The sequence below is a fragment of the Lissotriton vulgaris genome, chromosome 5 (genome assembly GCF_964263255.1).
Source record: "Lissotriton vulgaris chromosome 5, aLisVul1.2, whole genome shotgun sequence".
In the NCBI taxonomy this organism is placed as follows: Eukaryota; Metazoa; Chordata; class Amphibia; order Caudata; family Salamandridae; genus Lissotriton; species Lissotriton vulgaris.
The window spans coordinates 1,884,477,056-1,884,502,939 of record NC_141693.1 but is presented as its reverse complement, the minus strand read 5'-3'; the positions used below and the strand labels follow the sequence as shown (position 1 = coordinate 1,884,502,939).

General features: G+C 47.7%; 1 protein-coding gene across 2 annotated transcripts in view; it reads right to left on the bottom strand.

The window, feature by feature from the left end:
* Positions 1-24,418, bottom strand: part of LOC147717623 (E3 ubiquitin-protein ligase TRIM39-like) — a 210,172-nt gene extending 185,754 nt beyond the window's left edge. The window contains exon 1 of one of the 2 annotated variants that reach the window (XM_086924419.1): positions 23,889-24,418. In XM_086924419.1, coding sequence (XP_086780545.1) covers positions 23,889-24,302 — 414 coding nt within the window. In that variant the 5' untranslated portion in view covers positions 24,303-24,418. The remainder of the gene's footprint in view (positions 1-23,888) is intronic. The other variant, XM_086924420.1, reaches the window with a different exon arrangement.
* Between the last annotated feature and the right edge of the window lie 1,466 nt (positions 24,419-25,884).

Below are 25,884 nucleotides of genomic sequence, written 5' to 3'. Positions count from 1 at the left end.
TATATATATGCATAGCACTTGCTGTGACGCGCTCACCTCTGGCTGGACATCGTGAGGAGGACTTTTGCCAACAGCTCGCCGCACCCGCTCCGCGGGTGCCGCTTCGCCGGCAAGTGAGGAGTAGTGGGAGACTAACACCACCAGAGGGCTGCAGGGCTGCGAGCGTATCAGGGACTCCAAATCCCAGGAGTCCCTGAGAGACCGCTGACCACTTCCGGTCCGCTCTCCCTGCCGGCCCGCCCACCGCCCATCTGAGGGTTTGTTAAAGCCCCACCAGCGGAACTGACAATTGGGAGACCTACTGCATAGCGCTTGCTGGGACGCGCTCACCTCTGGCTGGACATCGTGAGGAGGACTTTTGCCAACAGCTCGCCGCACCCGCTCCGCGGGTGCCGCTTCGCCGGCAAGTGAGGAGGAGTGGGAGACTAACACCACCAGAGGGCTGCAGGGCTGCGAGCGTATCAGGGACTCCAAATCCCAGGAGTCCCTGAGAGACCGCTGACCACTTCCGGTCCGCTCTCCCTGCCGGCCCGCCCACCGCCCATCTGAGGGTTTGTTAAAGCCCCACCAGCGGAACTGACAATTGGGAGACTTACTGCATAGCGCTTGCTGGGACGCGCTCACCTCTGGCTGGACATCGTGAGGAGGACTTTTGCCAACAGCTCGCCGCACCCGCTCCGCGGGTGCCGCTTCGCCGGCAAGTGAGGAGGAGTGGGAGACTAACACCACCAGAGGGCTGCAGGGCTGCGAGCGTATCAGGGACTCCAAATCCCAGGAGTCCCTGAGAGACCGCTGACCACTTCCGGTCCGCTCTCCCTGCCGGCCCGCCTACCGCCCACAGACTCTACTATATCTGGGGCCACTCCTCCCGCAGCGCGGGACGCAGCCCGGAGCGAAGACCGGGCTAAGAGCGGGCCGTTTGAGGCCGTTCGAGGACGGCAGCGGACGGCCCCGGCCCACCCCCCTTGCTACTCCTACCCCGCCTGTTGATCTACCATTGTGTTAAGCTAGGCCAGCTTAATAGAGGCAACTTATCTAGCAGGGTGTGTGAGGGCCCTAACACTATTGTAAGCATTATGAGCACTAGGATGACTCGTAGCAAGGCCGCCAAAGGTGGTTCACAAGTCAGTGGTCCTATGGATGACTTCATCACTCGCACTAATATAGCTATTGATGAAGAAATATCCAAACTCCAAACCCGGGTATCCCTAGAACTGGCAGCCGCACGTAGGTTGTCTGAGGTAATGGCCCACTCGAAAAAATCATCCCTAGGCCATATAGCCTCTGCTGTCACCCCTGCCCGCCCTGTTCGCCCAGATAGTATCATTATTCAGGCCGATTTACATCATCCCCCGACCACTCCTTCTCTCACTCCCCCCTCAGAGCAAATACGCACTTTAGAAGAGCTACGTTTCCCTGTACTTCCCCATACTCAGCCCCCCACCCCTAACTCTCCTGCCCAAGTAATTCCAACTACTTCCTGTGCTATTGGCGCGCATTCCAAAAGAAAACGCCAATCACGCTCAGCCTACTCCCGCAAAAAGGCTAAAGTGGCAGTTTCCTATCATCTTACAATGACTAATATCCAGGCATGTACTGTCTTACCTGAGGGTCCCTTAAGATCACAGCCAGTATGCCAAAAAATGGGAGATGGCCTAGCTACCATCATTCCAGAGGTTGAGGGGTCGCAGGCGCAGGACCAGGGACAAAATGAGAAGGAATTCATAGATCAAGTCTGGGAATCACTAAAAAAACTTCTCTCACCTCTCGATTTAAGATTGTCTAGGATAGAAAACAATCTACTCGAGATGGAGAAGAGCATTATTGCTCTGGCCACGCTTGGCCTGAGAAATCTTGAAAACCAGGGCGTGTCCATATCCGATTCACAATTGCCAGCTCCTGTTGTACAAGCTGAGCAGCACCCCGCTCCAGTACCTGCTGCTGCAAGGCCTGTTCCCAAGCCAAGGACGGTGGCTGTGGATCAAATTTCCACGACCGCTAAACCCCAGGCTTCCAAACCACAGGCCCCTGCACGGAATCCTAAGCCGCAAAAAACAAATCCAAATCTGGTACCACCTACTAGACCCCACCCTATTGAAACCCAGGGCCCTCGCCCAAAAGAAAATTTTAGAGGAGGCTATATAGATCTCCCTCCAGAGGCCAACGAATATGTAGTTGTGTTGACAGGTGTCCCTGTCCTCGGCACTGACCAATACGAAAACCATTGGTCTTTGAAAAACAAAACAATGCACTGGCTCAATGTTAATAGACCAGCTTCTAATGGCAAGAGAAGCCGGGTAATGATGGTCCGTAGGATACCCTGGGTGGGCCCAACAAAGAAATCCAAGCAAGGGGACTGCGTAGTTGTAACGTTTGATGACCCACATACGGCACGCCATATTTGTTCTTGGCCAACTAGCGAAGAATCCCTTGTCATCCCGAGGCCGTTATCCTACTTTTACCCTCCACGCCAAGTATATACCCAAGCGGATAACCGGTCCTTGGTGCAGCACCCTCCATGGAACATCCATCCTACGAGGCCAATGGACACCCTTTTACATTGGAATGGCCTTTCAACCTACAACAGATTTGGAGGCCTGGAGGAGGTCGATTGACTTTTTGCGTCCCCCGCTTCCCCACAACTAGAAAAAGCTTTGTCTCCCATGGACACAGAATTATCTGGAAATCAAATTTACAGCCCACAAAATAACGATGGCGGGCTCCTGATTCATACGCCACGTGTCTTGGATCTGACTAAAACGGCTACTTCAGACTGCATAAGGATGGAATTACGGCCAGACACTCACTGCCTGACCCCACCTCCTCTTGCCCAATTCAATCTAATGGAGATCAAACTGCCAGGCAGTGCTGCCCCCACTGAACTACATAGGACTAAGATCCCCCCAATACCAACTATCCCGGATGAAGAAAATTCTTCCTTACTCACTCACGTTCCTAAAATCTCTCCACCCGGTGAATCTTCACTGAAGATCTTAAACTGGAATGTGGCTGGCCTCGAACGTAACCTTGACAACCCCGAATGGAACACCTTCCTGGCACCCTACGACATTTGTTTGCTACAGGAAACATGGTGCCAGGAACCCAGACATAGAGTGGGTTTCTCGACCTTCTATGTCCCGGCTGTTCATCAACAAGGTTCCAAAGGACGCCCGTCCGGCGGTCTCCTTATTTGGATTAATATAGCTCTAGACCTCAGCGTTCTCCAAAGAACTACTGAATCTCCTGACCTCCAATGGTTAACACTCCATCATAAAGGGGGAAGGAAGCTAGAACTGTTTAATATCTATTTAAGGGACAGCAGGAACGGAGGATCTTTAACCTTATTAGGTTTAAACAACAACCTGGCTGCCTGCAACGCTGATTCTCTCGTCCTGCTGGCAGGCGATTTTAACTGCTGTTTTGAGCCTCTAGCTACAGAAGATATTCTGGACACTAATGAGGAGGATAATAGGAGGGGAATCCCCATCTTGAACCTTGACCCGATCCCGAAATGGTCACAAAGGGTGATCGATATAAACGCTCTCTGTATGGAGCATAATTTGAGAGCAACGAATGGGCGTTCTAGGTCAGATCCCATGGGTGCCCACACGTATAATAGGACGGGCCACTCTTCCAGAATTGACTTTGTCATGCTCAACTATACCCTCTGGTCATACCACCAAGACATGGAGGTTATAGAAACCTGTGATAGTGACCACAACCCTCTTGCTGTAACCATTTCTGTTCCCTGGCACCAGGGCTCTCAAGAAACCACCAACCAGATATGGAAATCCTCACGTGAGATCCTCCCCTCGAATTGTGGGAGACGTCTCAAATGGGCAAGAGTCGCAGCAGATGAGGCACGGATGACACAAGCTGAAACCATCCTACTACAGGCTGAATCCAAGTTTGGTACTACAAATGGTGATAGTAAGAAGTTTTTATCACTATTTTTAGAGACAGTAACAGCACTAAGTGGGTTATTCACCATTTCAAAACCCAGCGCTAGAAGCGCTGCAAAAGGCGTCCCGAGAACAAATGGAAAGTGGTTTACAGCGAATTGTCGAAATGCTAAGAGTGAACTCGTGGCCGCAGTAAAAGGGAAAGACCAAACTGCCATCAGGTCTGCAAGGAAATTCTACAGGAAATCTGTGTCTGAGGCCAAGCGGTCATATGACTTCAATTTTTGGCGTGATCTAACGGAGGCAAGTACAAAGAAAGATGGCAAGGGGTTTTGGGACTTGCTAAGGTCAAGAGACAAGCCCGTAGATCATCAATTGACTTGTAACATCCCTGGCGCTGTCTGGTTTGCCCATTTTTCGAACTTGTATACAGCGCAAACAGGACCCCCCCAACCAGACCCGCTACTATGGTTCAGTTCCACAGTTCTCCCACCAAACGAAGTTGCATTCACCACCGTAGAAGTAGATAAGGCAATTAGTTGTATTGTTCCCAACAAAGCGGCAGGCCCGGACGGGATTCCGGGCGATTTGATAAAAAATAATCCCCCATTTTGGAGCAGACTAATTGCAGAACTACTCAATGAGGTTACGTTGGGGGGTTCTTTCCCTGATTCCTGGAGGGGCGCTGAAGTCGTCCCTATTTTCAAGAAAGGTAACAGGGAAGACCCAGCCAATTATCGCCCCATCAGTTTGTTGGACACTACGCAAAAGGTGGCGGGGAAAGTGGTATTGGGCAGGATTCTGGAGTGGGTGGACGACAACCAGATATTATCCGATTTCCAAGCGGGGTTTAGATCAGGGACAGGTACCGTCGAGCAGACTTTCCGCCTTCTAATGCTCTATTGGAAGGTAGTGGTGCTAGGAGGAGGCAGTTTATATTTAGTCTTTATAGACTTAAAAACGGCCTTCGACCTGGTCCCACGAGCATTATTGTGGAAAGTCCTTGACGGTCTAGGTCTACCTCCCTACCTTCTGGCCTTATTGATAAAATTCCATGCAAACAACTTTGCTCAAATCAGATGGGGTGCCCAGGGAGAAAAAACACCGTGTATCCCAGTAGACAGGGGCGTCCGCCAGGGGTGTGTGCTTGCCCCCACTCTGTTCTCGTTGTACGTAAATGGAGTGGTGGAGCATCTTTTACAACATCCTGCTGATGCACCATCCCTGGCTGGAAGGAAAATCCCGACACTCCTGTTTGCCGATGACACCCTCCTGATTTCGAAGACACCCATAGGCATACAGGCGCTACTTACCAGCTTTAAGGCCTTCTGTGATACCAAGGGCTTAGCAATAAATATTGGCAAGACCAAATTTCTTGTTCTAAACCCCCCCGAAGAAATCTGTAAAACCCCCCACTCTAGACTCTGTTCCATTAGAACGGGTCAAAGAATTTGACTATCTAGGCATACGCCTCTGTGATAGTATGAATTGGAAGGCCCACCACCAGAAAGTATTTCTAACCCACAAGAGGGTTGTTGGCGCTTTACTTAATGAACAACGTGCCTCTTCCACAAAACCGATCGGGGCACTTCTTGACATTTATAGGGCCAGGGTTGTGAGTGCAGCGTTGTACGGTGCAGAACTTTGGGGAACCCAGAGAGTGGACACTTTGGCCCACCTAGAAAATAAATTCCATAAAGACTTGATGAGGCTACCCCAGAGCACTCCCACAATCCCACTCTTGCTCGACGCAGGTACTCGCCCTATCTGCGACCAAGCTAAACTCCGCCCCTTATTACTGTGGTCCAGAATTTGGAACGTCCCTGAACTCCACAGTTATGCGGATGCCCTAAAAGACGTCTTGTCCCTTCCTGGTTGGCAAAAGATTGCCTGGCTTAGAGAGGTTAAGAAGGCACTCATCTTGCTTGGTCTAGGATCTGCGTGGGAAAATAAAACTGCACCTCCCAAACAGGAATTGAAGAAGGCATATTGGTCCTGGGTCGATAGCGAGAGACTGGGTAAATCAAACCATCCAAAAACTGTCGCCAACTTCCTGATGGTTAAATGTAACCCCTCCAGAGAAGCTTATATGGACCTGATACACAGTTCTTATGATAGGGCTTTATATTTTAAATTCAGGGTTGGGGTTTTACCTTTATGCCAGTTTACTTCTACCTGGAAACCACCCTTGCAAACTGTTCCCGACTGCCCATTTTGTGAGCTGAAAACAGAATCCGTTGCACATTTTCTATTTGAGTGTCGAGCCTATCTAGCCCCCAGACGGAGGTGGTTGAAGCCTCTTTTCAGGAGCCTAGGAACTCGTTCACACCTGGAAGCTTTGAGAATACTGCTCTCAGACACAAGACCCTTTTTTGCCATTTGTATGGCAAAATTCCTAGGATGGGCATGGCGTATAAGAACCACTAAAAAATTGATGATCCAATAATGTCTCCCCCTTTTTTAACCCCTTCGGGGCTGATGACGAGCTGGGCTCGTCATGGTGTAGCCTCCTCAAACACTGATGACGAGCCCAGCTCGTCATGAACCCCACCCTCGGGGGAAGCGCCAGCGCTCTCCCCGAGTCTGTCCGATTTCGTTCGTTTCTGCGGGGATGGCAGGGGAAGACCTTCCCCTGCCTCCCCCCGCCCTCCCCGCCCGCGTCATCAATGACGTCAGCGCGCGAGGCGCGCTGACGTCACCGGAGGTTGCCTTTTGTTTACCGACGCGCAGGGAAGCCATTTGCTTCCTGCGCGTCGTTGGTAAACAGGTTAGTTTTGCGGCGGGGGCGGGTGGGATTGTCCTGAAACTTGCATCGAGGGAAAGGAAAGGCTTTTCCTTTCCCTCGATGCCACTTTTGATTATTCCTGCTGCACGATCGTGCGATCGTGCAGCTGGAATGCTAGGTATTTATTTTTTTTTGATGTTTTGTGCAATTTTGTTGTTTGGGGAGCGGCCCCTTGGGGAAGGGTCGCTCCCCTTTTTGGGGGAACATAAAATATGAACTGTTTTCGAGCATCTGATGTTTTGTGTTGGCCGTTTTTGGTCAAAAAAATGCTGATGGGGGACATTTAAAAAATACAATTACAGTGCTAATTTTAAAGTTGAGCAGAGGAGTGAAGCATGGTTGCATCCTGGCCACTTTCTTGGTTTTTTTTACAATTACTCCCTTGGTAAAGCTTTGAGGGCATATAGTAAAGTATATATATGTATAAAGTATACTTTTGTGTTTATCAGAAGTGGCTAAATAACACACCTGTCCTGCCTAGGCAAAGCTCACTAGTGTTTTTGGGCTGATGAATGTTTATTTGTATTTGTGCTGCAATTTTAACACATGCTTTGTCTTCAGTGTCCATGTGTGTGTTACTATGCCATCGCTGCGATGTGCGAAGGGGTCCCTTGAGTGAGCTGTCCATCATAGTGATGAATGTGTTTCTGAATTTGTGCTGCAAGTAGAGCGCCATCTTTGTCTCCAGTGTCCATGTGTGCGTTACTATGCAATCACACAGATGTGCGCAGGGGTCCCTTGAGTGAGCTGTCCATCATAGTGGGAAGCTCACAAATGTTTTTGGGCTGATGATTGTTTTCCTGAATTTGTGCTGCAACTCGAGCGCCATCTTTGCATAGTAACGCACACATGGACACTGGAGACAAAGATGGCGCTCGAGTTGCAGCACAAATTCAGGAAAACAATCATCAGCCCAAAAACATTTGTGAGCTTCCCACTATGATGGACAGCTCACTCAAGGGACCCCTGCGCACATCTGTGTGATTGCATAGTAACGCACACATGGACACTGGAGACAATCACACAGATGTGCGCAGGGGTCCCTTGAGGGAGCTGTCCATCATAGTGGGAAGCTCACAAATGTTTTTGGGCTGATGATTGTTTTCCTGAATTTGTGCTGCAACTCGAGCGCCATCTTTGCATAGTAACGCACACATGGACACTGGAGACAAAGATGGCGCTCGAGTTGCAGCACAAATTCAGGAAAACAATCATCAGCCCAAAAACATTTGTGAGCTTCCCACTATGATGGACAGCTCACTCAAGGGACCCCTGCGCACATCTGTGTGATTGCATAGTAACGCACACATGGACACTGGAGACAAAGATGGCGCTCGAGTTGCAGCACAAATTCAGGAAAACAATCATCAGCCCAAAAACATTTGTGAGCTTCCCACTATGATGGACAGCTCCCTCAAGGGACCCCTGCGCACATCTGTGTGATTGTCTCCAGTGTCCATGTGTGCGTTACTATGCAATCACACAGATGTGCGCAGGGGTCCCTTGAGTGAGCTGTCCATCATAGTGGGAAGCTCACAAATGTTTTTGGGCTGATGATTGTTTTCCTGAATTTGTGCTGCAACTCGAGCGCCATCTTTGTCTGCAGTGTCCAAGTGTGCTTTACTATGCAATCACACATATGTGCGCAGGGGTCCCTTGTGTGAGCTGTCCATCATAGTGGGAAGGTCACAAATGTTTTTGGGCTGATGAATGTTTTCCTGAATTTGTGCTGCAACTCGAGCGCTTGCTTTGTCTCCAGTGACCGTGTGAGTTACTATGCCATCGCACCGATGTGTGCACAGGTTCCTTGAGTAAGCTGTCCATCATAGTGGGTAAATTTAGGGAAGATGGTGCACTCCGCTAGTTGGTGGGCGGGGCCAAACGGGGGTCTTCTGTGCGTGTTCACATGCCTCTTATGTGTATGAATGGTCACAGACAGATGAGAGCACCAGATGGGGTGAAAGGAGCTCCTGGTGATAGGAGTTGTTTTTGGATGTAGCTTGTGAAAGTGAAGGATGCAAGTGCCTCTGTCCAGCATCACTGTTATCCACAGTAATTCTGTTGCCCCCCTCCCCATGATAATCCCTGATGACGTCAGCGCGCACAGCATGTGCAACATCTTCAGGGATTCCCAGGTGGTCAGGAAGCCATTTGCTTCCTGCGCCTGGAGGTGTTAATTTATTTTTGAGAGTCTTGGGGGTGTGGGGCCGCAAAGAGGCATCAGGGGAGAGGCAAGTGATTTTCCTCTCTCCTGATGTCTCTTTCCAGCCTCACGGTTGCGCACAGCATTGCGTTTGTGCGGTGGAAATGCCCCCACTAGCACCAGGGATTTCATTTTAGATTGTAGGAAGTGACCCCTTTTGCAAGGGTCGCTTCCTGGTGGGTTGGATTTTTAACTTAGATTTTCTGCCCCCCCCTTTTTGATGGCCCATCTGTGTGGATGTGATTTTGTGGGTAAATTTGTGTGTTGTTTGTTTATTTGTTATGTAGTTTGTGAAATGTAGTATTAATTTTTTTATTTCCTCTTTGTTTTTGATCCAGGCTTTTGCTGTTGCTATTGGTGTAGGTTGTGGTTCAGTTACTGCTGGTTTTGCAGCTTGTGTAGTTGCATGTGCTTGGTAAGTAAAAAAATGTTGTACTACTTTCCCTAGATGAATGTGTTTTTTTGAAAAGTCTAGTTATTGCTGTTTGTGTGGCTTTGTGGTTCTTGATTGTTAACTTTTTTTTGTATTGCTGCTTGATGTGTACTTTGTCTAATCTATACTTTTTTTTCTTTCTAGTGGGATTTCCTTTCTTTTTGCTGTGTTTCAGCAGAGTAGGTGCTGGTGAGTGTTCTTATATTTTGTTAGATTTGAATTGTTTTTAAAGTGTGTTGTTCTTTGCGTGAAGACTCTACCTTGTTTACTTCGTACTTTGCACAGTGTAGCTTGTTGTTCACTTGTGTGTGTAGTCTTCTTGCATAGCAAGGATAATGGCTGCTCGCAGAATGACTGCTCGGCACGTTGTTAGTTTGCTTTTTGAGACTTCCTCTGAGCATGGTCCAGACACTGACTCCGATTCGGAGCATGAGGAATTTGCAGAAGATTCAGGCAGTGAGTTTTCTCTTCGCATGGTATCTTCTTCATCGGATGATGATTCTTCTAGTGCTGATGAAGTGCCTGTGGTAGAGAGGGACATTGATGTGCCGGTAGAGAGGCAAGAGCCATCTGAGCGGCTGCCTAGGTCCTTAAGGTTTCGCTTACTTTCTCGTCAGGAAGAGGCAAGTGTGGTAAAGGCTGCGCCCAAAAAGCTTCACATTGCTGTTGTTCGCCAAGGGTTATCTGGTGCTGCTAGTCTTCCTGTTGTAGAGCAGCATGAGGCATCTGGTGCTGCTAGTCTTCCTGTTGTAGAGCAGCATGAGGCATCTGGTGCTGCTAGTCTTTCTGTTGTTGTTGAGCAGCAAGTGGCATCTGGGGAGGCGAGTTCCTCTGTTGATGTTGAGATGCAAGAGGCAGCTGGGGATGCTAGTGTTCCCGTTGATGTAGTGCAGCAAGAGGCAGCTGGGCTGCAGGCTAGGGTGGCTTCTTCTTCCAATATTAGTGATGACGTCTGGGTTGCCCCTGGCATGGTGCAGCCTGAATTGCCAGACTTCACTGGTGTTCCAGGGTGTAGAGTGAATACTGACAATTTTCTGCCAATTCAATTTTTTCAATTGTTTTTTGACGATGAGTTTTTGCAAGAGATTGTGGAGCAAACTAATTTGTATGCAGAGCAGTATTTGAGGGACCACAGTGCCAGCCTTAAGCCCCATTCTAGAGCTACCTATTGGTCTCCCACATGTGTTGAAGAGATGAAGAAGTTTTTGGGATTAATTTTTTTGACGGGCTTGCTAAGGAAGCCATCAATGTCTTCTTATTGGTCCACTAGTCCCTTGATGGCAACATCTATATTTCCAGCAGTTATGACTCGTGATCGGTATATGCTTCTTCTTCGCATGATGCATTTCGTTGATAATGATTTAGCGTTGCCACGTGATCACCCTGATTGTGACCGTCTTTTTAAGATTCGGCCTGTCCTTGATCACTTTGTTGATCGTTTTTCTGAGATCTTTGCTCCTGGAAAACAAATAGCTGTGGATGAGTCTTTGGTATTGTTCAAGGGCCGCTTGGTTTTTAGGCAATACATTCCTAGTAAGAGGGCACGCTATGGAATCAAACTGTATATGCTGTGTGACAGTGAGACTGGATACGTTTATAATTTCAGGGTGTACACCGGTAAGGATTCCAGCATTAACACTTCTGCTTGTCCGTCCACTTTTGGAGTGACTGAGAAAATTGTGTGGGAACTAGGCAGACGATTATTTAACAAAGGCCACCATTTATATGTAGATAACTTCTACACTAGTGTGCGTTTGTTCAAGGAATTGGCAAAAGTGGGCACTGTTGCTTGTGGCACGATGCGCAGTAACCGGAAAGGTTTCCCTATTGAACTTGTTTGCAAAAGGCTTGTGCGGGGACAGTCTACTGCATTGCGATGTGGTAAGCTTCTAGCTGTGAAGTTTTGTGACAGGAGAGATGTGTACATGCTGACTACAATCCATGATGAAAGCACTGAAGCTCTGCCTGTTTGGGGTGAGCGTGCTGAAGTGCGTAAACCTGTGTGCATTTTACAGTACAATAAGTACATGGGTGGTGTTGACAGAGTAGATCAGAGGTTGGAACCTTATGCTGCTCTACGAAAGTCTTACATTTGGTACAAGAAGTTGGCTATTCATCTTTTCCACTTGGCATCCTTTAATGCTTTCGTTGTGTTCCAGAAATCTTGTCCTGAGGTAAAGATGCCTTTTGTTAAGTTTCAGGAGACTATAATAGGCAGCCTTGTACTAGTGGAACAGGCAAGTGTCCCAAGATTTGGAGTGGTGGAGGAAGTTGCCAGACTGAAAGATCGCCACTTTCCAGAATACATTCCTCCCACAACTGCAAAAGACAATCCCACTAAAAGATGTAGAGTCTGTTGGCGAAGAGAAGTGCGGAGGGAGTCTCGTTTGTACTGCCCTGACTGTCCTTCAAAACCTGGATTGTGTGTGCCAGCTTGTTTTAAATCGTACCACACACAAAAGAAGTTTTGGGAGTTTCATTGAGCTTGTAAGTGTACTGTCTGGTCTGTATTCTGTAATATTTTTAGTCTGCTTTAAGGTGTGCATTGGTGCACAGCATTTAGTTTTTGACTTTGTGTTAGCAGATTTGTAGGTTTCATCATTTGATTTGTGGTATTTCTTTAAAAAAATCTAATTTCGATGGTGGTGTGTGCTGCATTATGCTTGGATTGTCTGTGTGCGTGGACTGGCGTTTGGCTGGTGGTGTGCGTAGTCTGGTGCTTGGCTGGCATAGTGCATGGATTTGAGTTGTGCTGGGGGGGTGAGTGGATTTTTGCTTGGCTGGCGGAGTGCATGGTTAGGTGCTTGGCTGGTGGTGTGAGTGGATGGCGCTTGGCTGGTGGTGTGCGTGAACTGGTGCTTGTCTGGCATAGTGCATGGATTGGAGTTGTGCTTGGGGGGTGCGTGGATTTTTGCTTGGCTGGCGGAGTGCATGGTTAGGTGCTTGGCTGGTGGTGTGAGTGGATGGCGCTTGGCTGGTGGTGTGCGTGGTCTGGTGCTTGGCTGGCATAGTGCATGGGTTGGAGTTGTGCTTGGGGGGTGCGTGGATTTTTGCTTGGCTGGCGGAGTGCATGGTTAGGTGCTTGGCTGGTGGTGTGAGTGGATGGCGCTTGGCTGGTGGTGTGCGTGAACTGGTGCTTGTCTGGCATAGTGCATGGATTGGAGTTGTGCTTGGGGGGTGCGTGGATTTTTGCTTGGCTGGCGGAGTGCATGGTTAGGTGCTTGGCTGTCGGTGTGAGTGCATGGAGCTTTGCTGGTTGTGTGCAAGGATTGGTGCTCGGCTGGCGGTGTGAATGGATGGTGCTTTGGTGTTTGTGTGCAAGGTTAGGTGCTTGGCTGGCGGTGAGTGTGGACAAGTGCTTGGTTGGTGGTGTTGGTGGACTTGCGCTTGGCTGGCGGTGTGTGAGTATTTACTTTCTGATGGTCACTACACACAGTGCTAGCTGAGTGCCACTCCACCCAGTCCATCAATTTGTGTATTTGCTGTGTCTGGAATGTGGGCGTGTGAATGTGATGGGCCCTTGAATGGCGCTGTCTGCTGGTGTGAGTGTTTTGATGTGAAGGGCCTGCGGCTGGCGGTGTGAATGTTTTGTATGTGTCACATGTATGAAAGGTGTGTGAATGGCCTGTAAAGAGGTTGGTGCCTTGTCGTGGCTTTACAGCTCACGAGCTGTGAGTCAATGGTTCAGTTTCTCGTTCTCTCAATTATTAGCAGTGCATTTCATTATTTGTGAATTTGCTTGCTAATTGAATTGTATATGCTGAACCATTACTCACCCTCGTGCTAAATCCAACCAGTGTGTGTGTTTGAGGATTTGTTTGCTGTTTTTTTTTAATTTTTATATTTTTCAGTACGGGTGCTCTTTTTTTTTTTTTGTAAATGTTGTGATGTGTTCCTTTTGTGCATGGTGGTGTGATTGTTTTTCTTTGTTTTAGGTATGAAAGGAGTGTGAATGGCCTGTAAAGCGGTTGGTGCCTTGACGCTGGCTTTACAGCTCACGAGCTGCAAGTAATTGGTTCAGTTTCTTTGTCCATGTAATTGACAGTGCATTTCTTTTTTGGGAAATCTCTTGTTAATGTTTTTATATACTGAACCATCACTTGCCCTCGTGCCAAATCCAACCAGTATGTGTGTATGTGTTTGGAATTGATGGGCTACTAGGGAAACCTACCAAAACCATACATTTTTGAATTGTAGACACCTAGGTGCTTTCAAGGAGCTATGGCTTGTGTGGATCCTCCAACGTTCCTTTACCCAGAATTCCCTGCAAACCTCAATATTACTTAAAAAAAACAATGTTTTCAGCAATGTTTGTGTTGGAAAGCGTGCCATCACTGGGCTCACCCAAATTTCCTCCCTCCCAGCGTTCCCCTATGTCTCCCGGGAAAAATGGTACCTCACTTGCGTGGGTAGGCATAGTGGCTGCGACAGGAAATGGTTCAAATCGTACGGTGGTGAATTTACAATAACCAATAGCAACATTACCTTTTTTGGGGGGGGGGGGGGGACTGAGTTTTTGGACCGGGGCTCGGCGGGCATCTTTGGAAAGTACCAAACCCAAACAGTTCTGAAAACTAGACACCCGGGGGAGTCCAGGGAGGTATGGCATGCGTGAGTCCCCCAATGTTTTCCTACCCAGAAATCCCTGCAAACCATAAATTTTGGTTAAAAAAACAGTTTTCCAAACATTTTTGCGTGGGATCTCCGTGTCGGCACAAATGTCCAACCACCCAGCGTTCCCCTTGTTCTCCCGAGTTAAATGATACCTCACTTGTGTGGGTGGGCCCAAGGCCTGTGTCTAAGGCAGTGGGGCTTAATTTGTAAAACATAAATACTACTTTTTCAAAAGTCATTTTCGGACTGTTCTGCTTTGGGGCACCCACACAAGTGAGGTATCCTTTTACTCGGGAGAACAAGGTGAACGCTGGGTGGTAGGACATTTTTGCCGACACGGAGATCCCACGCAAAAAAGTTTGGAAAAGTGATATTTTTACCTAATTTTAAGGTTTGCAAGGAGTTCTGGGTAGGAAAACATTGGGGGACCTACGCATGCCATACCTCCCTGGACTCCCCCGGGTGTCTAGTTTTCAGAACTGTTTGGGTTTTGTACTTTCCAAAGAATACCACCGAGCCCCGGGCCAAAAACTCAGGTGCCCCCCCCCCAAAATCAAGGTTGTTTTGCAATTGGCTATTGTAAATGCACCACCGTACGATTTGAACAGTTTCCTGTTGCAGCCACTATGCCTACCCACGCAAGTGAGGTACCATTTTTATCGGGAGACCTTGGGGAACGCTGGGTGGGCGGAAATTTGTGTGAGCCCAGTGACGCCACGCTTTCCCACACAAAAAAAGTGTGAAAAAACGGATTTTTTCAACATAAATTGAGGTTTGCAAGGGATTCTGGGTAAAGGAACGTTGGAGGATCCACGCAAGCCATACCTCCTTGGAAGCCCCCGGGTGTCTACTTCTCAGAAATGTGTGGGTTTGGTAGGTTTCCCTAGATGGGCGTCTAGCACGGGGCCAAAAACCCAGGTAACCCCTCTTGCAAAAGCTGGCGGTAATACCGCCAGCTTTTGCAAGAGGGGTTACCTGGGTTTTTGGCCCCGTGCTAGACGCCCATCTAGGGAAACCTACCAAACCCACACATTTCTGAGAAGTAGACACCCGGGGGCTTCCAAGGAGGTATGGCTTGCGTGGATCCTCCAACGTTCCTTTACCCAGAATCCCTTGCAAACCTCAATTTATGTTGAAAAAATCCGTTTTTTCACACTTTTTTTGTGTGGGAAAGCGTGGCGTCACTGGGCTCACACAAATTTCCGCCCACCCAGCGTTCCCCAAGGTCTCCCGATAAAAATGGTACCTCACTTGCGTGGGTAGGCATAGTGGCTGCAACAGGAAACTGTTCAAATCGTACGGTGGTGCATTTACAATAGCCAATTGCAAAACAACCTTGATTTTGGGGGGGGGGCACCTGAGTTTTTGGCCCGGGGCTCGGTGGTATTCTTTGGAAAGTACAAAACCCAAACAGTTCTGAAAACTAGACACCCGGGGGAGTCCAGGGAGGTATGGCATGCGTAGGTCCCCCAATGTTTTCCTACCCAGAACTCCTTGCAAACCTTAAAATTAGGTAAAAATATCACTTTTCCAAACTTTTTTGCGTGGGATCTCCGTGTCGGCAAAAATGTCCTACCACCCAGCGTTCACCTTGTTCTCCCGAGTAAAAGGATACCTCACTTGTGTGGGTGGGCCCAAGGCCTGTGTCTAAGGCAGTGGGGCTTAATTTGTAAAACATAAATACTACTTTTTCAAAAGTCATTTTCAGACTGTTCTGCTTTGGGGCACCCACACAAGTGAGGTATCCTTTTACTCGGGAGAACAAGGTGAACGCTGGGTGGTAGGACATTTTTGCCGACACGGAGATCCCACGCAAAAAAGTTTGGAAAAGTGATATTTTTACCTAATTTTAAGGTTTGCAAGGAGTTCTGGGTAGGAAAACATTGGAGGACCTACGCATGCCATACCTCCCTGGACTCCCCCGGGTGTCTAGTTTTCAGAACTGTTTGGGTTTTGTACTTTCCAAAGAATACCACCGAGCCCCGGGCCAAAAACTCAGGTGCCCCCCCCCCCAAAATCAAGGTTGTTTTGCAATTGGCTATTGTAAATGCACCACCGTACGATTTGAACAGTTTCCTGTTGCAGCCACTATGCCTACCCACGCAAGTGAGGTACCATTTTTATCGGGAGACCTTGGGGAACGCTGGGTGGGCGGAAATTTGTGTGAGCCCGGTGACGCCACGCTTTCCCACACAAAAAAAGTGTGAAAAAACGGATTTTTTCAACATAAATTGAGGTTTGCAAGGGATTCTGGGTAAAGGAACGTTGGAGGATCCACGCAAGCCATACCTCCTTGGAAGCCCCCGGGTGTCTACTTCTCAGAAATGTGTGGGTTTGGTAGGTTTCCCTAGATGGGCGTCTAGCACGGGGCCAAAAACCCAGGTAACCCCTCTTGCAAAAGCTGGCGGTATTGAATGTCAATACCGCCAGCTTTTGCAAGAGGGGTTACCTGGGTTTTTGGCCCCGTGCTAGACGCCCATCTAGGGAAACCTACCAAACCCACACATTTCTGAGAAGTAGACACCCGGGGGCTTCCAAGGAGGTATGGCTTGCGTGGATCCTCCAACGTTCCTTTACCCAGAATCCCTTGCAAACCTCAATTTATGTTGAAAAAATCCGTTTTTTCACACTTTTTTTGTGTGGGAAAGCGTGGCGTCACTGGGCTCACACAAATTTCCGCCCACCCAGCGTTCCCCAAGGTCTCCCGATAAAAATGGTACCTCACTTGCGTGGGTAGGCATAGTGGCTGCAACAGGAAACTGTTCAAATCGTACGGTGGTGCATTTACAATAGCCAATTGCAAAACAACCTTGATTTTGGGGGGGGGGCACCTGAGTTTTTGGCCCGGGGCTCGGTGGTATTCTTTGGAAAGTACAAAACCCAAACAGTTCTGAAAACTAGACACCCGGGGGAGTCCAGGGAGGTATGGCATGCGTAGGTCCCCCAATGTTTTCCTACCCAGAACTCCTTGCAAACCTTAAAATTAGGTAAAAATATCACTTTTCCAAACTTTTTTGCGTGGGATCTCCGTGTCGGCAAAAATGTCCTACCACCCAGCGTTCACCTTGTTCTCCCGAGTAAAAGGATACCTCACTTGTGTGGGTGCCCCAAAGCAGAACAGTCCGAAAATGACTTTTGAAAAAGTAGTATTTATGTTTTACAAATTAAGCCCCACTGCCTTAGACACAGGCCTTGGGCCCACCCACACAAGTGAGGTATCATTTAACTCGGGAGAACAAGGGGAACGCTGGGTGGTTGGACATTTGTGCCGACACGGAGATCCCACGCAAAAATGTTTGGAAAACTGTTTTTTTAACCAAAATTTATGGTTTGCAGGGATTTCTGGGTAGGAAAACATTGGGGGACTCACGCATGCCATACCTCCCTGGACTCCCCCGGGTGTCTAGTTTTCAGAACTGTTTGGGTTTGGTACTTTCCAAAGATGCCCGCCGAGCCCCGGTCCAAAAACTCAGTCCCCCCCCCCCCCCCCAAAAAAGGTAATGTTGCTATTGGTTATTGTAAATTCACCACCGTACGATTTGAACCGTTTCCTGTCGCAGCCACTATGCCTACCCACGCAAGTGAGGTACCATTTTTCCCGGGAGACATGGGGGAACGCTGGGTGGGTGGAAATTTGTTGATCCACGCAGATTCCAGAACTTTCCACCACTGAAATGTCAGGAAAATGTGTTTTTTTTGTCAAAATCTTATCTTTGCAAGGGATTCTGGGTAACAAAACCTGGGGGTAGGCAGAGGAGTCACCCCATCCTGAATTCCCCTGGGTGTCTATTTTTCAAAAATGTATAGGTTTGCTAGGTTTCCCTAGGTGCTGGCAGAGCCAGGGCGCAAAAACTAAAGGTAGTCTTTTTGTCCAAGAAGCTCAAAATTTCACTGGAAAATTGAGGTGCGACCATGTTGCGTTTTGCGCTGTTTCCTGTCGCAGCCACTATGCCTACCCAGGCAAGTGAGGTACCATTTTTCCCGGGAGACATGGGGGAACGCTGGGTGGATGGAAATTTGTTGATCCACGCAGATTCCAGAACTTTCCACCACTGAAATGTCAGGAAAATGTGTTTTTTTTGTCACAATCTTAGCTTTGCAAGGGATTCTGGGTAACAAAACCTGGGGGTAGGCAGAGGAGTCACCCCATCCTGAATTCCCCTGGGTGTCTACTTTTCAAAAATGTATAGGTTTGCTAGGTTTCCCTAGGTGCTGGCAGAGCCAGGGCGCAAAAACTAAAGGTAGTCTTTTTGTCCAAGAAGCTCAAAATTTCACTGGAAAATTGAGGTGCGACCATGTTGCGTTTTGCGCTGTTTCCTGTCGCAGCCACTATGCCTACCCAGGCAAGTGAGGTACCATTTTTCCCGGGAGACATGGGGGAACGCTGGGTGGGTGGAAATTTGTTGATCCACGCAGATTCCAGAACTTTCCACCACTGAAATGTCAGGAAAATGTGTTTTTTTTGTCAAAATCTTAGCTTTGCAAGGGATTCTGGGTAACAAAACCTGGGGGTAGGCAGAGGAGTCACCCCATCCTGAATTCCCCTGGGTGTCTATTTTTCAAAAATGTATAGGTTTGCTAGGTTTCCCTAGGTGCTGGCAGAGCCAGGGCGCAAAAACTAAAGGTAGTCTTTTTGTCCAAGAAGCTCAAAATTTCACTGGAAAATTGAGGTGCGACCATGTTGCGTTTTGCGCTGTTTCCTGTCGCAGCCACTATGCCTACCCAGGCAAGTGAGGTACCATTTTTCCCGGGAGACATGGGGGAACGCTGGGTGGGTGGGAATTTGTTGATCCACGCAGATTCCAGAACTTTCCACCACTGAAATGTCAGGAAAATGTGTTTTTTTTGTCAAAATCTTAGCTTTGCAAGGGATTCTGGGTAACAAAACCTGGGGGTAGGCAGAGGAGTCACCCCATCCTGAATTCCCCAGGGTGTCTACTTTTCAAAAATGTATAGGTTTGCTAGGTTTCCCTAGGTGCTGGCAGAGCCAGGGCGCAAAAACTAAAGGTAGTCTTTTTGTCCAAGAAGCTCAAAATTTCACTGGAAAATTGAGGTGCGACCATGTTGCGTTTTGCGCTGTTTCCTGTCGCAGCCACTATGCCTACCCAGGCAAGTGAGGTACCATTTTTCCCGGGAGACATGGGGGAACGCTGGGTGGGTGGAAATTTGTTGATCCACGCAGATTCCAGAACTTTCCACCACTGAAATGTCAGGAAAATGTGTTTTTTTTGTCAAAATCTTATCTTTGCAAGGGATTCTGGGTAACAAAACCTGGGGGTAGGCAGAGGAGTCACCCCATCCTGAATTCCCCAGGGTGTCTACTTTTCAAAAATGTATAGGTTTGCTAGGTTTCCCTAGGTGCTGGCAGAGCCAGGGCGCAAAAACTAAAGGTAGTCTTTTTGTCCAAGAAGCTCAAAATTTCACAGGAAAATTAAGGTGCGACCATGTTGCGTTTTGCGCTGTTTCCTGTCGCAGCCACTATGCCTACCCAGGCAAGTGAGGTACCATTTTTCCCGGGAGACATGGGGGAACGCTGGGTGGGTGGAAATTTGTTGATCCACGCAGATTCCAGAACTTTCCACCACTGAAATGTCAGGAAAATGTGTTTTTTTTGTCAAAATCTTATCTTTGCAAGGGATTCTGGGTAACAAAACCTGGGGGTAGGCAGAGGAGTCACCCCATCCTGAATTCCCCAGGGTGTCTACTTTTCAAAAATGTATAGGTTTGCTAGGTTTCCCTAGGTGCTGGCAGAGCCAGGGCGCAAAAACTAAAGGTAGTCTTTTTGTCCAAGAAGCTCAAAATTTCACAGGAAAATTAAGGTGCGACCATGTTGCGTTTTGCGCTGTTTCCTGTCGCAGCCACTATGCCTACCCAGGCAAGTGAGGTACCATTTTTCCCGGGAGACATGGGGGAACGCTGGGTGGGTGGAAATTTGTTGATCCACGCAGATTCCAGAACTTTCCACCACTGAAATGTCAGGAAAATGTGTTTTTTTGTCAAAATCTTATCTTTGCAAGGGATTCTGGGTAACAAAACCTGGGGGTAGGCAGAGGAGTCACCCCGTCCTGAATTCCCCAGGGTGTCTACTTTTCAAAAATGTATAGGTTTGCTAGGTTTCCCTAGGTGCTGGCAGAGCCAGGGCGCAAAAACTAAAGGTAGTCTTTTTGTCCAAGAAGCTCAAAATTTCACAGGAAAATTAAGGTGCGACCATGTTGCGTTTTGCGCTGTTTCCTGTCACAGCCACTATGCCTACCCAGGCAAGTGAGGTACCATTTTTCCCGGGAGACATGGGGGAACGCTGGGTGGGTGGAAATTTGTTGATCCACGCAGATTCCAGAACTTTCCACCACTGAAATGTCAGGAAAATGTGTTTTTTTTGTCAAAATCTTATCTTTGCAAGGGATTCTGGGTAACAAAACCTGGGGGTAGGCAGAGGAGTCACCCCATCCTGAATTCCCCAGGGTGTCTACTTTTCAAAAATGTATAGGTTTGCTACGTTTCCCTAGGTGCTGGCAGAGCCAGGGCGCAAAAACTAAAGGTAGTCTTTTTGTCCAAAGAGCTCAAAATTTCACAGGAAAATTAAGGTGCGACCATGTTGCGTTTTGCGCTGTTTCCTGTCGCAGCCACTATGCCTACCCAGGCAAGTGAGGTACCATTTTTCCTGGGAGACATGGGGGAACGCTGGGTGGGTGGAAATTTGTTGATCCACGCAGATTCCAGAACTTTCCACCACAGAAATATCAGGAAAATGTGTTTTTTTTGTCAAAATCCTAGCTTTGCAAGGGATTCTGGGTAACAAAACCTGAGGGTAGGCAGAGGAGTCACCCCATCCTGAATTCCCCAGGGTGTCTACTTTTCAAAAATGTATAGGTTTGCTAGGTTTCCCTAGGTGCAGGCAGAGCCAGGGCGCAAAAACTAAAGGTAGTCTCTTTGTCCAAAGAGCTCAAAATTTCACAGGAAAATTGAGGTGCGACCATGTTGCGTTTTGCGCTGTTTCCTGTCGCAGCCACTATGCCTACCCAGGCAAGTGAGGTACCATTTTTCCCGGGAGACATGGGGGAACGCTGGGTGGGTGGAAATTTGTTGATCCACGCAGATTCCAGAACTTTCCACCACTGAAATGTCAGGAAAATTTGTTTTTTTTGTCAAAATCTTATCTTTGCAAGGGATTCTGGGTAACAAAACCTGGGGGTAGGCAGAGGAGTCACCCCACCCTGAGTTCCCCTGGGTATCTACTTTTCAAAAATGTATAGGTTTGCTACGTTTCCCTAGGTGCTGGCAGAGCCAGGGCGCAAAAACTAAAGGTAGTCTTTTTGTCCAAAGAGCTCAAAATTTCACAGGAAAATTAAGGTGCGACCATGTTGCGTTTTGCGCTGTTTCCTGTCGCAGCCACTATGCCTACCCATGCAAGTGAGGTACCATTTTTCCCGGGAGACATGGGGGAACGCTGGGTGGGTGGGAATTTGTTGATCCACGCAGATTCCAGAACTTTCCACCACAGAAATATCAGGAAAATGTGTTTTTTTTGTCAAAATCCTAGCTTTGCAAGGGATTCTGGGTAACAAAACCTGAGGGTAGGCAGAGGAGTCACCCCATCCTGAATTCCCCAGGGTGTCTACTTTTCAAAAATGTATAGGTTTGCTAGGTTTCCCTAGGTGCAGGCAGAGCCAGGGCGCAAAAACTAAAGGTAGTCTCTTTGTCCAAAGAGCTCAAAATTTCACAGGAAAATTGAGGTGCGACCATGTTGCGTTTTGCGCTGTTTCCTGTCGCAGCCACTATGCCTACCCAGGCAAGTGAGGTACCATTTTTCCCGGGAGACATGGGGGAACGCTGGGTGGGTGGAAATTTGTTGATCCACGCAGATTCCAGAACTTTCCACCACTGAAATGTCAGGAAAATGTGTTTTTTTTGTCAAAATCTTATCTTTGCAAGGGATTCTGGGTAACAAAACCTGGGGGTAGGCAGAGGAGTCACCGCACCCTGAGTTCCCCTGGGTATCTACTTTTCAAAAATGTATAGGTTTGCTAGGTTTCCCTAGGTGCAGGCAGAGCCAGGGCGCAAAAACTAAAGGTAGTCTCTTTGTCCAAAGAGCTCAAAATTTCACAGGAAAATTGAGGTGCGACCATGTTGCGTTTTGCGCTGTTTCCTGTCGCAGCCACTATGCCTACCCAGGCAAGTGAGGTACCATTTTTCCCGGGAGACATGGGGGAACGCTGGGTGGGTGGAAATTTGTTGATCCACGCAGATTCCAGAACTTTCCACCACTGAAATGTCAGGAAAATGTGTTTTTTTTGTCAAAATCTTATCTTTGCAAGGGATTCTGGGTAACAAAACCTGGGGGTAGGCAGAGGAGTCACCCCACCCTGAGTTCCCCTGGGTGTCTACTTTTCAAAAATGTATAGGTTTGCAAGGTTTCCCTAGATGCCGGCAGAGCTAGGGTGCCAAAACTACAGGTAGGCACTTTGCCAAAAAAGGGTCAATTTGTAACTGCAAAATTTAGGTGTGAGCACGTTGCATTTTTCGCCGTTTCCTGTCGCAGGCACAAGGCCAACCCACACAAGTGAGGTACCGTTTTTATCGGGAGAATTGGGGTAATTCAAATTTGTAAATTAACTGTTATTACCCATTGAGCTTTCATGCATTTCTCCCTTTCAATGAAACACATTGTGTTTAAAAAAAATTTTTTTGGAAAAATGACCAATAATTCTCATGCTAGTATGAGTATTCCCAATTTTGAAAATTAGCAATTATATACTGTTTCTGAACTCTATAATTTGTACCCAATTCAGAAATACCTAGGTGACTTTCATACAGATTTTTCCATGTATACATTTTCCAAAACAAAGTGCTCTATACCCGGTAAATGAAAAAATACCATTGCAAGTTGCTCCTCAGTTTTTGGATCTGGGTTTGTCGGGTTCTTGGTGACACTACAAGTCCTATATATCCCCACAACCAGGAAGGTCTAACGGACATAACGGTATATTGCTTTCCAAGAGTTCTCAAAATTAGAAAAAGTTATAGGTGAAAACGTTGAGACAAAAGGCTGTTTTTTTAAACAAATTTTCATTTTTTTCGATATTTAACTGTTAGTTTCTATAAAGAAACCTTCATGGATTTAGACAAATGACCCCTTTCAGAATTCAGAATTTTGTGTACTTTTCGAAAATGTACAGCATTCCAGGATCCATTATTGCTTTCAAACTCTTTTCTACCATTAACTGGAAGGAGGTAGAAAGCTCTAAAAATAGCAAAAATAGGCTATGTCACAGAAAAATGCCAATACTGTGTGAAAAATGTCGGTTCTCTGACAAAAGACTGTTATTCCCTAAAAGCTATGAAAATGGAGATTTCAGCCCCACAAACCCTTTTTTGATAACGTTTTTAGGGAAAAACCCAGAGGCTTTCATTTGCAGCCCGTTTTTCCAATTTTTCTGAAAAAAACAAAAAAATCACTATATTTTGGTTACTTTCTGGGACCCCTCCAAGAGAATCCAGAAACCCTGGGCACCTTTGGATTCCACATGATGTTGGAAGAAAAGGACGCAAATTTGGCGTGGATACCTTATGTGGTCAAAAAGTTACAGGGGCCTAAGCGCGCACTACCCCAAATTGCCAAAAAAGGGCTCAGCACAGGAGGGGAAAAGGCCTAGCAGCGAAGGGGTTAACATGTTTTTCTAGTCCAACGGACAGATCCCTTTTATTGTACAATGAATTGTAAGCTGTTTGTTCGATTATTGTTTTATATTGTGATGTTTTGCTTTTATGATATGTTTTTATATATCGAAATAAAGCTTACTTACTACCTTCATATATATATATATATATATATTTTTTTTCTTAAATTAGCCTAGCACGTCTGAATCGAATCATAACAGACTCTGTACTTGGTAGCAGTGTGAGCCCTCTCGCTCCCCTGCCATCCCCGATTCAGATGACCTGCACACATACCTTGTACTCCTGGGCAGCCTCTCCAATTGGAAGCATCTTGTGAGCCGTGTGGTCACGTGACATGCTGCAGACCAGACAGATGGGCTCCTGGTCATCTTCACAGAACAGTTTCAGTTTCTCTTCGTGTTCTTGGCACAGATTCGCCTCCTGGGGGTTTGCAGTCGGTATCTGAAATTGTTTAAGGGTTTCCACCATGTTCGCCAGGTGCCTGTTGGGCCGGAGGGTTTTGTTCTGAGCGAGATCTCTGCACTGAGGGCAGGGGAAGTCTGTCTGCAGCCCCTCCCAGTACTGAGTGATACAGGACAGACAGAAGGTATGTCCACACTCCACGGACACGGGGTCTGTAAAATATTCCAGACATATGGAGCACGTGGCCTCCTCCTTCAGGCTCCGGAGCTGGCTGGACGCAGCCATGTTCAACCTGAGCTGCACACGGTTAAGTTAATTTCGTCTCTCACTCTCAGAACAGTTTGTGAAGTGGAAGGGTCTGTTCCTCCTTCCTTACAGTCCAGACCCTCCCACTTCCACTGGCTGCTGCACCTGCACAGCGCCTGCGTGGGAGTGTCATTTGTTGATAAGGGAGTGTTTACAGTGAACTTTGAATGTTTCAGGCCTGACGCAGCAGAGCACAGAGGGGCGGATTTACAAGGCCCTAAGTTGCCCCCACTTTTGCGTGACTTTCCCCATGTTAAAAGTGACGCGAAAGTGGCGAATGGGGCTTGTAAATCTACCTCTCTGTCTGCAGCATGCGCTGGGATCGTGCGCAGCTGAACTGAATTGTCCGCCGGTAAAGCAGGGCTGTCAGCAGCAGAGCTGACAATATCCAGAGTTCACCTGGGACGATTGGCAGCTATACTGGGGGGCCGTAAGAATGTTTGAGGCTGTACTGTATGGGCCTACACCTGGGAGGGAGTGTTAGGGTATGTACTGTACTGCTGGTGCCTACATCAACAAGTGGGAGTGGCTGCAGCAGGGCAAGTTGAGTCTGCGTACAGGCCGGGAATGCCTGCTTAATCCATGTCCTCTGTGACACCCTTTTCCCGTGTTAGCTCTTCACTGAACCGCGCTTTGCGGGCTGGGCTCAGGGCTGGGATGGTCAAACCAAAACTATAAGCCCATGAAGGGAAAGTCGTGCTGTTAGCTAAAAACACAAGTCTGGACCGGTTGAAAGAGTCGCTTGCTTTAGTCTTGAGTGTCTGGATCTGTGGCGTCAGACTGCAGCAGGATGAGCTGAGAGAGTCTTTAAACGGGATGCCAGGGTTTGGCTCGTACAATGAGACCAGGTCGTGCCAACAGCTTAACTGGCAGTGCTTGCACCTTGATTAATGGAAGTGACTGCGTTCTTAAATGGGAAACCAATGAAAAAGAAGCATTGGCAAAATCATTAGATGTGGCTTTCACTGCAGCTTCCACCCACCAAGACATTCATCCGTCCATCCATGTACTTAATCACTAATGATCCATGCACTCAGTCACTCATACGTGTGCATCTATTCACCCACCGGACTCATTCTCACATTCACTCACTCATCCACCCACAATACTAAATACACAAACTCACAATTCATTCAAGAGAACTTTAATGCTGTGCTGCTCCTTTGTGAGGAGTGTGAGAGTGTCTCGTGGTTATTTGTGAGGGGCGTGAGAGGGCTCCCAGGAGTGTGAGGGCTAGTCTGTGAGGGGTTTGAGAGTGCTGCCGGTAGTGTGTGACTGCCAGTCTATGGGGATTGTGACAGTTCTTCCATTATTGTGCTATAGCAAGTCTGAGAGTGGGAGAACACTACTCTGAGAAGCGACAGAGTGCGGTCTGTAATCTAGACTTGTCAAGGACAGCGTTGCTGTCAGGAACTAGCGTGTGGTGATGTAAGTTGTCATGTAGAAATATGCAGACAACGCCAGTAGAATAGGAGAGGGTTTATTGTAAATTGAGTGGATAGATAAACGACCCCACCAGGAGAAGATGTAGTTAGATGCTCAGCCCCGGTCTGTCTGACTC